The sequence below is a fragment of the Patella vulgata genome, chromosome 4, assembly GCF_932274485.2.
Source record: "Patella vulgata chromosome 4, xgPatVulg1.2, whole genome shotgun sequence".
Lineage (NCBI taxonomy): Eukaryota > Metazoa > Mollusca > Gastropoda > Patellidae > Patella > Patella vulgata.
Genome location: NC_065882.2, coordinates 19,725,840 through 19,739,923, shown reverse-complemented (window position 1 = coordinate 19,739,923; position 14,084 = coordinate 19,725,840). Strand labels below are relative to the sequence as shown.

General features: G+C 31.6%; 1 protein-coding gene across 3 annotated transcripts in view; it reads left to right on the top strand.

Annotated features, from left to right (window-relative positions):
• The first annotated feature begins 111 nt into the window (after nt 1–111).
• Nucleotides 112–14,084, top strand: part of LOC126817459 (endophilin-A3) — a 38,471-nt gene continuing 24,498 nt past the window's right edge. For all 3 annotated transcript variants that reach the window (XM_050544449.1, XM_050544447.1, XM_050544446.1), the window contains exons 1-4: nt 112–251; nt 3,086–3,154; nt 6,566–6,638; nt 6,758–6,901. In XM_050544449.1, the coding sequence (XP_050400406.1) occupies nt 207–251; nt 3,086–3,154; nt 6,566–6,638; nt 6,758–6,901 (331 nt within the window). In that variant the 5' untranslated portion in view covers nt 112–206. The remainder of the gene's footprint in view (nt 252–3,085; nt 3,155–6,565; nt 6,639–6,757; nt 6,902–14,084) is intronic.

The following is a 14,084-nucleotide window of genomic DNA, read 5'->3' as shown; positions in this document are numbered from 1 at the left end:
ATGTTCTATATTATTTTATGATATAAAAAAGTTTTCATATTTTCGGAATAATAATTTTGATAAACATAAATTTTTATTCAATGACCTATTTATAAACTTTGTGCGGGGCACCTGTTTTGTGACGTCATGAGGGAAGCCCGATAGCTCAACAGTGGGAGTTATTTTACACTAGACGTGTGTCGACTATTCTGATATAAATTGTCAAAATGTCGTTAGCAGGTTTAAAGAAACAGTTCAATAAGGCTAACCAGGTACGCATGACAAAATTAAGTTATTTTGAAACATATTTGTAATGTTTATATTATTTAAATTCTGATATTTTGACTGACAAATCACAAATTATGTGATTAACATTTTGTATGCCTGCTACTAGAATTTGAAGGAAACGTAACTTTCAATAAAATATGATCTGCTCTGACTGACAGACAGTAGGAACAGTTGTATTGAACAGTAGCAATTTATTTGGAATAGCAGAAACCTTCTACCAGTTAATATTTTATGTATATGGGTTATTAACAGCTTTTTAAGGAGGAATCCCCATCCATTAGCCCATATCCATATAAGTCATCCCCATTGATTGACTGTGCCTGTTAGTTTTAAATGACAGATCAATTTTATAGTTAATGTTCACAATTTGTTTGTGGGCACTCTTACTCTACAAGTCACATTTTTTATCCTATTTTGACGAAACTCGAAATGTATGTTTATATCCCAAAGATCTCGGTTCCTTTCGATATTCTTGCATATCAGACAATATCATGTGTAACATGAAAACAGTTTCCTTGAAACGGATGTGTAATATGATCTTACCAACTTGAACTACCAACAACCACTACCATTCAAAATCTTTTACGTTTTACTTGTAAGTTGAGAGAGATTAAATTATATATTATAATAATAATAATAATAATTCATAAATCTATATAGGCCTACTATGAATATGAAATGTGTCAATTTGAGGAGAAATATAACCTGTACCCCTTTTGTATGACAGTCCTATATTACATCCCTCACTTCAGAATAAAGAACTGTGAAATTCTACAACAACTCCAACTACAGTACACAAAGATAATGTTTGTAAATACTATAGTATTTTAACAGCTTATTAATGAATGTCCTTAGTTCATATATTCCTGTAGCTTTAGTGTTGAAATGATTTATGATCTAATCCTTTTAAATTGATCATAATTGACAAGCAATTAATGATTAATCTCCACATCAGCACCTTCTTGATTATTGTATATAACTTTACATTATCCAATTAATTAGTTTATATTTTCTTATTACTTAATTGGCTGGATTTAGATAATCCATTGGTTTATTCTTTTATTACTTTCTCATGATATAAATGATATTCATACACATATATGTTTCCATAAGAATAATTTCTGTCCGCCCTTAAATATTCAAAGATACCCCTACAATAGAGGGTCCTTATTTTGCAAAATTTTGAAAAGTTAAGGGGCTACCCTCAATTCATGTTGGAGTTGATAAGAAAAAAAATGAAAAAAAAAAAATAAAATAAGAAAATAAAAAAAACTTTTTAGAGTGTGCTACCTTCTATCAAAGTTCAAACAAAATGTGACTTTTTTTTTATATGGAAAAAAGTTATACATGAAAATAAATGTTTGCACATTTGCAAGGGGGTAATCTGTAGGCGAGCTGAAATCTGCACTCAACATGTACATTTGTTCCCCCCCCCCCCCATTCTCTCTCCCTGAAGTTTTATTCTTGCTTGTTGGCCTTTATTATTTGACAGTTCAGATATTATCAAGTAAGCTTCAATATACAAATTTAGTCCTAAAATGACCTAGTTTGTGTTGAGTGGAAATTTTCCCACCTCTCTCTCTCTCTCTCTCTCTCTCTATCTCTCTCCCTCTCTCTCTTTTTCTCTCCAAACACACAAAAGTGTTTCTTTATGATGAGGATCCCAACGACAGTTACATGTGCTATACTCGTACAGCGAAATCATTTTTAATCATGTTCAAAAATACATAATGTATTTTAAACTAAGCGCTTTGAATAAATAAGGTAATTGACAGTGATTAATGTTTATTTATTAAAGAAAGCAGGGTACTATTAAAATGGGTCCGTTTGACCATCTGCCTGTCAATCCGTCCCTCCGCCTGTCCGTCACACTTTTGCGGACACAATAACTCTCCTTTTTATTGAGGTAAAATGTTCAAACTTGGTGTTGGCGTTCATTGGGTGAATGTTATGATGGAGTTCGATGATAAACATTGTCTGCTTACGGTAAGCAGAGATAAGCAATCTGATTGGTTGATGCTTTGGGACACGATAACTTTGGTTATAATGAAGTCAGAGTGATGAAACTCTGAATATAGATTCATTATATCATTACCTTGATTAAGTTCGATGGTGAGAATTTTCGGCTTAGGCTAAGGAGCGATAAGCAATACACTTGGTGTATAGTTTTATCACATCAATATCTTGACTAAGTTCGATGATGAGAATTTTCGGCTTAGGCTAAGGAGCGATAAGCAATACACTTGGTGTATAGTTTTATCACATCAATATCTTGACTAAGTTCGATGATGAGAATTTTCGGCTTAGGCTAAGGAGCGATAAGCATTTTGATAAGTCAAGACTTTGGAACATAACAACTCTGCTTTTAATTGAGGTAGAATGTTTAAACATGATGTAGATGTTCATTAGCTGAATGTCTTGACTGAGTTCAATGATTACCTTTTCGAGCTAAAGCTAAGCAGAGCTAAGCAATTTCATTGGTCAATGCTTTGGGACAAGATAACTTTGATTCTACAGAGAGTGATGAAACTACGTGTATACAACTGTAGTTGAAAATCTGTTTGATTGCTTGATACTTTTGAAAAAAATAAATGTGCTATTAATTAATATGTGTCATCTATTTATTTTTGGATTTTGGCGAGGGGACATCAGCCTCACTGTTGGCTTATTTATTTATATTTTTTTTTTGTCAATGTTTTGTGTAAGATACACTTTTGTAATTGTATTGAAATGTATAATTTACATGGAGATTTCTTCTTGTTTTTAACCAAAAAAAACTAAAATAAAATGTTATTTTCTGTTAAATTTATGTTGACAGTATATGAGTGAAAAGATTGGTGGTGCTAAAGGAACAGAGCTAGATGAAGAATTTATGGAAATGGAGCGAGTAAGTTAATAAATAATAAAATCTATTCTGTTTTATTTATTAATGTTCCAGTACATGTCAGAACTATAAAAGAATAGTTTCAATTATTGTCACCAATAATGATTGATGATTCCCCTGTAGAAATATAGTTATACAGTCAAACCACTTGATGTCCAATCTACTTTCCGTTTAAGAGTTCGAAACCACATTTTTAAGGCTTTTACTTTCACGGTTAAGAAAATGTAAGTACAATGTACTGTTACATTAAACTTCATTTTAAAATTTTGAAGTAATGTAACTAGTCTGCCGATTACAATGTTACTGCTCTTGTCTGTATGAATTAATGATCCTTTTAAACCTCTATGCTGATATTTTAAATAGTGTCTATTTTTTCATAGTAATGTTGTGTTGTTAGGTATTAAGAATAATAAACATGATGATGATAACAATGTTGTTAACTCTTGTCTTTAAGTGTGAAGGATTTTATTGTCTATTGTGTAATTACACAAGCTTATATAAACAAAGTCTGTAAAATCTACAACAGGAGTACACAGTATTACTAATTGTTCTTTATAAAAAAAATTAAACGTCCTTGATCGACCTTTGATAATTGAACATTTAATTAAAATAACCCTTTGTTGGTCTTCATAAACCATTTGAAATGCATTGAATTTTAGTATTTTATTTGGTGTCTTTTCCTATAGATTATAGATTATTTTATGACATCTATTTTGACTATTTAATTCATTCATGACACAATTGCTAGAGAGTGAAATTTGAATAAATAACTAAGACTGTAGATGTTAATGAGATTCCCATACCACTTGTTGCTTTTCTCTCCAGTGTCAGTGAAGAGAAGTCTTCAATTTAGTTAATTGTTTTTCATTCTTGTTGGATATCTTGAGAGCTTATGTTGTTTCTAGTTTCCTCTAGAGATCTAGATTCTCACAGGAACTAGCCTATAAGTTTGGCTAGTTTGTGCTGTAAGAATCAATCTTATTTTCTTCCTGCTACTGGTAGTTTAATGTATAAGACTGGAGGATACGTTTTATGTCTATATGATAGTGTGTAGGTTCTATACCTTTCCTATTAATAACTAGCCTGTACTCAACCTCCACAACTCACCAAACAGACCTTCAAGTATTGATTTCTCAATTCCTATATTTCACAGGTGGCTACTAGCTAATCTTAAAATTGACATTAATTTTTATTCAGTGTTTGGTGTTCAGTTATGTAGATAGCCATGATTCTTTTCTGTAAATGTAATTAATGTAAAGCTGTGTATAGCTAATTGTGTTATTGAATTAGATATGTTGATTGTTGTTAAAGACCACAGTCTGTGAAGTCTTTTAGCATTGGTTGTTGTTTCCATAGCCTTGCATATTTTTGATCAGACTTGCATATTTTTAATAGGCTTAGGTTTGAGTCTCATTTATGGTATCTTCCCATACAGAAAATTTTATAATTATTAATTAAGTACAGAGACCTGCCAAATTTCATGATATGCATGATCATTTGTAGCATTTGAACACTGGCTACTAGAATTTATCAAAAAGTTGATATACATGTACATATGTGTATAGCTGATACATTAGCTTATCTTTTATTTGAATGAACACATGATAGAGAATCTCCTTTTCCATAGTTTTTGGCAATGAGATAACACAATAAACAAATTACACACATTGGAAATATAGTATGGTATTTATAATAGCTCTACGTGATTCATAATTTTCAATAAAATGCACCAAATTTCTATACTGAATGATCAAGATTTTTAACTTGTTAAAGGTCCATTGAGCATTGAACACACACCATGGCAATGTCGCAATATGAGATATTTGATACTTTGGTTATTCAAAAATTATTGATTCTAAAGGGGGGGCTTATGTGGACCTTGCAACTGAAAGCAACTGGTGCTTTGGCAACTGGGAGCAACTGAAAGCAACTGAATGCAACTGAAAAAGGTTGACCTGAGCGCCCCTTACAACTCAAAGAAACTAGTTGCAGTCAGTTGAACATGTTCAACTTTCTGTAACTCACAGTTGCAGTCGACACATTTCCATGGAAATAACATCACATGATAAAAGACATGTGTCATGTGAGTTTATAAATAAGCAAATGGAAGCAAACGAAGACACCCACTTTTCAAATGTTGATGATGTTGACAATGATATATTAAAAGAATTGTGGCAAGACCGACCATGCCTTTTGGGTGCTTTTTCTAAGGTATTCACCATTTTGTTGATCACGTGTAAAGTGTAACCACTGTCAGTTCCGAGTTGATATGAGCACTCTGAAGTTAGTTGCTCTCAGTTGCCCTTAGTTGCTAATATGATCGACATAAGCGCACTTGCAACTGACTGCAACTAGTTGCTTTGAGTTGCAAAGTCGACCTTATGCCCCCTTTAGACCTTACCTAATGTATTTATTGAAGCATTAGGTTTTTTGTCTCCAATTCTTCTCAATGTACATATATGGGAGGCTTTGTTAATAAAAGAAGGTTGTTACAATATTGACTGAGATGTATATTTGTGACACTCAGATTGTCCACAGAACATTTTGTTTACAGATGTAATACAATTTATGGTACTTCCGTTCCTTCTTCTCGAGACAAGGGTCAAAGTTGTCACACTAGCCATTGTTAACAAATTTGACCTAGTATTTGACTATTTGGCATACAGTTTTTATTCCAGATCATATCTCATAACCTTTCATGATATGTTTATAAAACTTTGTACACGGATCAACCTATTTTGGTACATTTTGCAATTATTATTCCACAGCACATATCAAGAACAATTCAAGATAATGTTTTGAAACTTCTCGAAATTTTGTTTCAAACTTGCATCATTCATACATGGATGATCTAGAACTGTTTTCAATCTTTTGATATTTGGACAGTGCAATTCTACAATAAAACATTGGCATTAGTTTGTAATTGAACTCAATTTATGTCTGATATAACCAGGTAGCATAATTGTGAAATATGGTTGTGGTAGTTTGTAACTGAAATTGATAAAATAAGTGATGCCTGATACTATTTGCTATACATCATGTACACTACTACTAGTACTATCCCTGTACTCCGGTTTCCTCCCACTGCTAAAGACCTACGCACAAGCAAATTATTGAAATAAAATTGAACCATATTTTAGTCCTGAAATGACCTAGTGTCGAGTGGATGAGTGGACGTTAAACTCTCTCTCTCTCTGTAACTTATACAAACATGTGCAAGGGTGTGGGATGTTGGTGACTGAGTCTTCTTATTATCACTTGGAATTGAGGTCCCCCGAGTTTAATTCAATCTACTCATATTATTGGAAAATGTGGTCCTGTATATATTATACCAGTACAAATTTTCAAGGGAATGTCGATGCTTACATTTCGTGATCATATTTCTTGTAATGAATCTCTTATTTTTTCAAACAGAAAATTGATGTTATGGGCAAATTGGTGGAGGATCTTATTATTAAAACACAAGAATATCTCCAACCAAACCCAGGTAATTATTAGATAAATATTTTTTGTTTTCAAATTTGATATTTTAAATTCAGTATATCAATTCTTAAGCTAACTTAAGACACAAAAGTTTTTAAAAAATATTTCCTTTCAATTTTATAGCATCAAGAGCTAAATTATCAACCATGCACACAATATCAAAGATTCGTGGACAGGGCAAAATAGCACCCTATCCACAACCTGAAGGTATTTTAGGAGAACATATGATAAAACATGGAAAAGATTTAGGAGATGAATCAGTATTTGGTAAGTATAATGAATAAGCTAATATATAGATAATCATAATAAATTGTGACTTAGTTATTGAATTGTTAACTCAAAATAGATAATCTGTTAATTATTGGAATATAAACGTGTTACACTTACAAGATAGGTTTATTGATATCAATATTATAACAGGTTATCAATTTTCTGTGTTTTTATCAGACATGAAATAATGATTTTAGTTGTATCTGCAAAATATCCGACACTAATTAATTAAGACAAAAAAAACCAAATCTGTGCCACACAAAATGACAGGCAACAGTGGTTGTACCTGACAAAGCTTGAATTTGTGACTGGTGCGTTATTTCCAGCCTTGGTTTTTATTGATTTTATTGATACATGCCTGACTCAATGTTAAAATAGTATCACGTACAATAGTGCCGGACATCAGATGATATTAAAAAAAAATGGTGATTTCCAGGCCTGGAAATGTCATACATATAGATAAAGATAAGTAATGGGGGTTAAATAGATGACCTGATTATGCTTAAAGTTACCTGATCAGACATCAATAAACAGTTTATAATAATGTGGATAATATCTATTCTACTGTGGAGAATATTCTTACCTACGTTTGGTTTATTACGTACATTCAAATAAACTACTGTGTCTTTATACTGTTTAGTTAGTGAATCAAAAGTATGCGATTGTGTTTCAGTCCATCAAAAATCACAACCGTCCGATGATCTAGAGAGTTGATTATAGGCTTGTCATGTGAAAAAATGTCTGATTAATAATTTATATCATGTTTGAGACCAAAAAAACCCCCAAATGGACAGATTTAACTCTTACATACAGTTTATATACTTTTCTGTATAAGTGAACCTTGGTCATCCATAATAATTAACTTAAGAATGATTGAGATTTGAGAGATAGATTATGATGCTATGTGGTGTGATGTAACAGAATTGGTGGTTTGATTACTCAAGTCTGTTTGATTTTATATCAGTCTGTTTGTTCACCTCTTCCTTAAACCAAGGACATTTGATGGTCAATATTATTTCTCTTTACTCACACTTTTATTACACTGCTTCACAAATAAAATACCTGAAAATTAAAAGATGTCAAATGTTTTTGATTGAATTTTAGAATATTATTTTTTATGAACAATTAGATATATAAACATTAAGCTTTCTTAATCGAGTACAATTTTTTTTTGTATATTTTTGGGTGGTTTTTACAACATCCAACTTAAGTTTTATTCTGTCAGTGTCATTTCTATATCACACAAAATCTGAAGACGCATCAAGCTTAGGTATTAAAATTTCTATAAATCACCACCTAACCTAATCCAGTATACATTTGTACTAATATATTTGATTGATCAGTAACTTCATGTGATCTGAACACCATCTTCAAAGAAAATGTATATATATCACATAAAAAATTAAATGAAAGGTAATTGAGTAAATTGACATCTGATTTTAAAGGGACAATAACACTCTTGCTGGCTTGACAGCTCCAAAAAATAAAAAAATAGCCTTATTCTAGATGTGTTAGTGTTCTATCTGTTGTGTAAATTATCCATTAAATCCTATTTTACTTGTCCAGAGGTTCAAAAATATTTTTAAATCCAAGTCACATTTGAAAAACTTTACGTTGAATTTTTCCAATTTTTTAAATTAGGTGTGTTAAGATGAAATTTGTATCATCAATTAATTGGAATATTGTAAAATAGCGCAATTTGTTGACCAGAATAGAGATCGGGACATATAATTCAGTTACAACAAGAGTGGTATTGAGCCTTTAATCAGATTGTTAACTTATATGGTTCTTGAGCTTGTTTGAACAGGAAATTATAGTTTAGTTATATTCTAGACATCTTACTAAGAATTACAAAGAGAAAAAAAAATCACCACTGTGTGGTCAGTCATTTGAGATCACCAATTAATCAGTTAATGAATCATCATCTATATGGTTACTTTAGGTATAAATAATAAATTACATTTTTGAGACCTATATTTGACTGTTTTGTTTCATGTCGGTAAGATGTGTAGATGGAATACACAAATTGTTTTTGTTAATGGTGATGATATTTATTAGAATATTTTTTTCTATCTATCAATAACTGTAGATAAACAAAAGGATTCTGATTGTACTTTTACTAGTCACATTAACTACATAATTTATAAGTTTATTATTATTTTTATGTGAAGGACAATTATCTTAATCCCTTATCATATATATCAGGGAAATCAATGAATGTTTTATTTTGTACAAAGTGAATAAAGAAAACTACCAATATTTATAGGGACTGTCTCAGTCATGCTTTATCGTTATTTTCCCTGGCCATTGAATATAGCCTTGGAATATTAAAATGGGTTCATCCTTCTGTATGTCTGCTTGTCTTTCACACTTTTTGGGACACAATAACTCTGCTTCTAATTGCGATAGAATGTTCAAACTTGGTGTAGATGTTCATCTGGTTTGATTGTGAGCATTTTCTGTTTAGGCTAAACATAGAGAAGCAATTTGATTGTTCGAGACTTTGTGCACAATAAACCTGCTTTTAATTGACGGAAAATGTTCAAAATTTGGTCTAGATGTTCTTTAGTTGAATATAATGACTGAGTTTGATAAGCATTTTCTGCCTAGGCTATACAGCGTTTGTCATAATTTCCAATGGAATATCTAATACCTCCAAAATGACTTCCAAGAAGTCTTCTTTCTTATATTCAAAGTTATCCCTTTAATAATTTTCTGGATGTAACCGAATGGAAAAAAACATAATTAATGGCTTCGATTACAACTTTCAAAATTAACATCACCACAGTTAAATTACCTAAAATAAAACAGGATGCAGTTGTCAATATTTTAACACAGTGGCACGAAGATTATATTCTTTTGATTATACCGTGGGAACCTGTTACATTATCCTTTAAATTTAAATCATAATTGTTCTCTAAGGCATATATATTACTAAGTTTAGATTGTGGAATAAAGAATATGATATGGGCACTGTTTAAATTAAATAAAAACAAAAATTAATCTGTTTACACATCAAGCATACTGGGTAATGTTTGGGACATAATTGACAGGTTAGAAAATCTTCACTATTGAAATCTATGACATATATTACTCTGTTTATATTGTGGAATAAAAGAATGTTATATGGGGTCTGTTTAAATTAAATAACAACACAAATTGAACTGTTTACACATCAAACATACTATAATGATTAGGACATATATAAATAATTGGCAGATTAGAACATCTTCACATTGATTTGAGTGATGTGTGTTTAATTATAATCTTTGACAGGCAAACTCTGATCACTTCATTGCAAATTAAACATAGCTAGAATATTTGACACACAGCTATATTTCTGCAATCAATAGACTGGTCAAGTAAGTGATGGACACTGGGCAGTTAGTTAGGTCAACTTGTCCTTGTCTTGTCTATTGGTGTCATCCTTAGAAATTTACTTGTAGTTTTGATAAGAAAAAGACTTGTCTGAAGATCATAAATATAGTTTATTCACTCATCTTTGTAGTTCATATCTCAATATCAATGACTTAGTTTGAATTTGCCAACTCAGTTGTGAGTATTTTATTTTAAGAGAGTCAGGGATCACGTTGGTAAGACGCTGGCTCGCTAGCCTGGAGGTCGGGTGTTCGATCCCTGCATTGGCAGAGAAAGTTCATCCAGATTTTCCGGCGTGGTTTCCGCTTGTCAGTGATGCACGACGGAGGGCCTTACAAGGACAGCTGTCTAGTCGTTCGGATGGGAAAAAAAATGAGGTCCCGTGTACACATTGGAGTGCACGTAACAGATCCCTTTGTAGTTGGAATTCGATACAAGAATAGGCCGTAGCGCCGCTGCCCAGGCAAAATTTCCCTCATAGCACACTGTATGGCATATGCCTGTCTTCATTAGCCCAGTTTAGGAGCAGAACAGTAGGACGTTAAACCCCATTTCATTTTTAAGAGAGTCTTTCAGAATAGGACATTCTATATAACAAATTACCAAGAATTATTTTTGTGGAAGTCTGGCTATGTTAAAGGGAATGGGAGCTTAATTACCCTATTTTGGCCGGTTGGTTTCAAAATGGATTAAGAACCCTGGTTCAGCCCTAGACTTTTTCTGTATTCTGGCCAGGAGAGTTTATTGATACAATGTCAGTCCATGTGTTAACCTTTGATTTGTAGATAAAATGAATGATACAACCATAACAATATATTTATCTAAAGGGTCAAATTTTTCATCCAAGGTTATCATTCATTAATCATATATAAACATGTACCTATCATTAGGTTTTAATTATGTATTAAAATTTCCCAGTGAGATTAAAACAGTCATGAAAGTTCATTTACATGTATTATATAAACAAACATACAGTGTTCAGTCAAATACCTACTGGGTAATCAAATTATGATAAAGTTAAATTTGAAATGATAAATTACCATATCACATTTTTTTTTATGATTTTTATGTTATTTTTATGTGTGAAGAAATCAAAACAAATCTTTATTTTTATACTTTTGTGATCGAGTAGCATATAGATTTATTTTATTCCAAAGACTGTAATTGTAGTGATTTTCATCTTACAGAAAAACTGTTGACTCACTTATTACTGTAAGATGTTGACTCTAGACTGATCATAGCTGACTAATAGCTCTGGTGATTTTAAATATCTTTATCTGAAACGTTTGAATACAATTCTTTCTGGTTTTCCTTAAATAATATCTTGCTACACAGTGCACATAAAAAGATTGATTTAGAAACCAATTCTTAGATAATAATACATAACCACATTAGAAAGAGGAAGTGTTACAAGTCCATTGAATAATTCTACACTTTAACTTACACTAAACACACTATAAATGTTTGATTTATTTAACAACAGTTAAGTTTTAATGTAGAGCTGACATTTAGTTATGTACATAAAGCCTCATATATTTTAATTTATTTCCTCTAATTTATTTAGCCTTCATGTAGAGATACCAGTTTAAAAACTAGTAGTAAAAAATACAATAGTTACTGTAATAAAGGAGGATTTGTGTAATAAATAGGTGTGGCTTTTTTTTCCGTATATCAAGCATCTGACAATGACATGTAATCTACATGTAGGTCATTATTGAGAAATATGTACTTAAAATATCTTGTAATGCACATAATATTGATTGTTCTATTTTAAACTGATTTTACAACTTGACTATGAAGCTTGTCTCAGACCAGATTTCACTTAACAAGGTTTCCTGATAAAAAAAAAAATTAATAATATTAATATTAGTGTATGATTATTGCTCATTTTACAAAACATGATGATGATTGATAATATTTCTTGGTGGAGAATGACCTATTTGGTTGATCTGACACAGAATGACCCAACTATATAAGCTAATGTTCACCATATAGAGGGGAATTGTTAACATTGCCCATACAAGGTCATACGTAGTTATAAGTCTGACTATTGACTACTGTTCCTGGCCTACAGGGGTAATAAGAAAGTAAAAGGATTATAATAATGGTGAATTGGCTAGCCAGTGAGACTAGCAGTAGAATTCCTTTACTAACCACTCGTGATATTCTCTTTAGTTAAGTCAAATCACCAAAGATTTTATCAATAATTGATGTGTTCATTAGTTTTTCTATTTCTGTCTGTGATCACCATGTGTTGTAGGTGTACAACAACATGTGTTATTATCATTGTATAAATAAATATCTTATAGATTTCTTGGTTCACTGACTTGACACACATACATGTATAATATACTGTGTACTACCCAATAAATCTCCTTTACTGTCTTAAGCCCTGTGCACACAAGAGTTTTTACAAGATTTTATTTTTCAAAAGAACGTTTTGGAATTTATCCACAAAAGGAGTTTGTACAAGAAAATAATCCATATGTTACCCACTTTTTTCATGAAGTTAATTGACTTTTTTTGTCTGACAATAGAACTACTACTAGCGACCATATGGCGAATTTACTGACCAAGGATCTTGTTCAAGTGTCAGCAATTACTTTCAACCATCTCTGATAGATAAAAGGCTTATATATAATATTCAACTCAGAATTGCTGTCAGACATTTGAAGATACTTCCTGACATGTATGATCATTTTTTGAATCAAATAAGGCCAGTACACACTAACCAAGGTTATTATAAATGATAACATACCTGGTATTGTCAATGATTAAGAGATCGAGTGACCCCCAAAATGTGGCTAGAAAATTCTCCATACTACGGTAAATACAAAAATGGCATAGTGTAGTCTGGACTTTAGTTTCATCTTTCACATTATTTTGATGGCAAATGATCAAAGTAATATTGTTTGTAAACGCATTCTCAAACGACAAGGGAGGTAAATTGGGTTATTTCCAAGGTTAGATGCACACATATGCTCAGCTTTATTCTACGATTTCTGTGATTTAGGCTCTGTTTTCTTCAAATATTAAAATGTTATGTGATATGTATACATATTTTTATTGTTGTTTGTCTGTTCAGGGTTGGTGTCTACATTAGAGTTAGTTTAAACAATATTTTATTCAATAAATTGAATTGGATTGAACAACATTAAATTTGCCCAACAGCTGACCTTTTGTTTAGAAGACATCTGGATCTTGGGAATGTCATAGACCTGGTCGCATTACGCTCCCACTTCCAATTTGGGAGCTATACTACTTTTGGTCTCGTGAAACTCCTGTAGGGCACTACCTGTGCGATGCTGGGTGAACAGCTAGTTTAATATAAATAAACAAACATATCAACAACAGGTTTTCTTTACACAATGTTTTATTCTGTAACCTAAACTATCCCTGGGAGCCATACTTGCTGTCCATTAACAATTTCAAATTCTACAAAATTATTTTGTGGGAAATGTCTTTCATAGACTTAAATTTAGTTAAGGCCGGTTTAGAAAAAGTGATATCATTAAGCTTCCTTAATTTTGTCATCTAATTTTTAAATGCAAAGGTGGGACGAATAAACCTTTTTGTGGAAGTTTTCTGTTTCAAATAGGATATATATGCACATGTGTAGTTAAGTATATGACCGTAAAATGTTGACTGTTAAAACATTTAACCTGCTTTGACTTACACAGTTATAGTCAATGTGAACCTGAACAGCATATTATTGTGTTAAATTAAACAAATCGGCCCACATTTTTGTAGCCAACAATAGCTGTGTTTATTCTTTGCTGTTATAATGGTTCTGTTCTCAGAA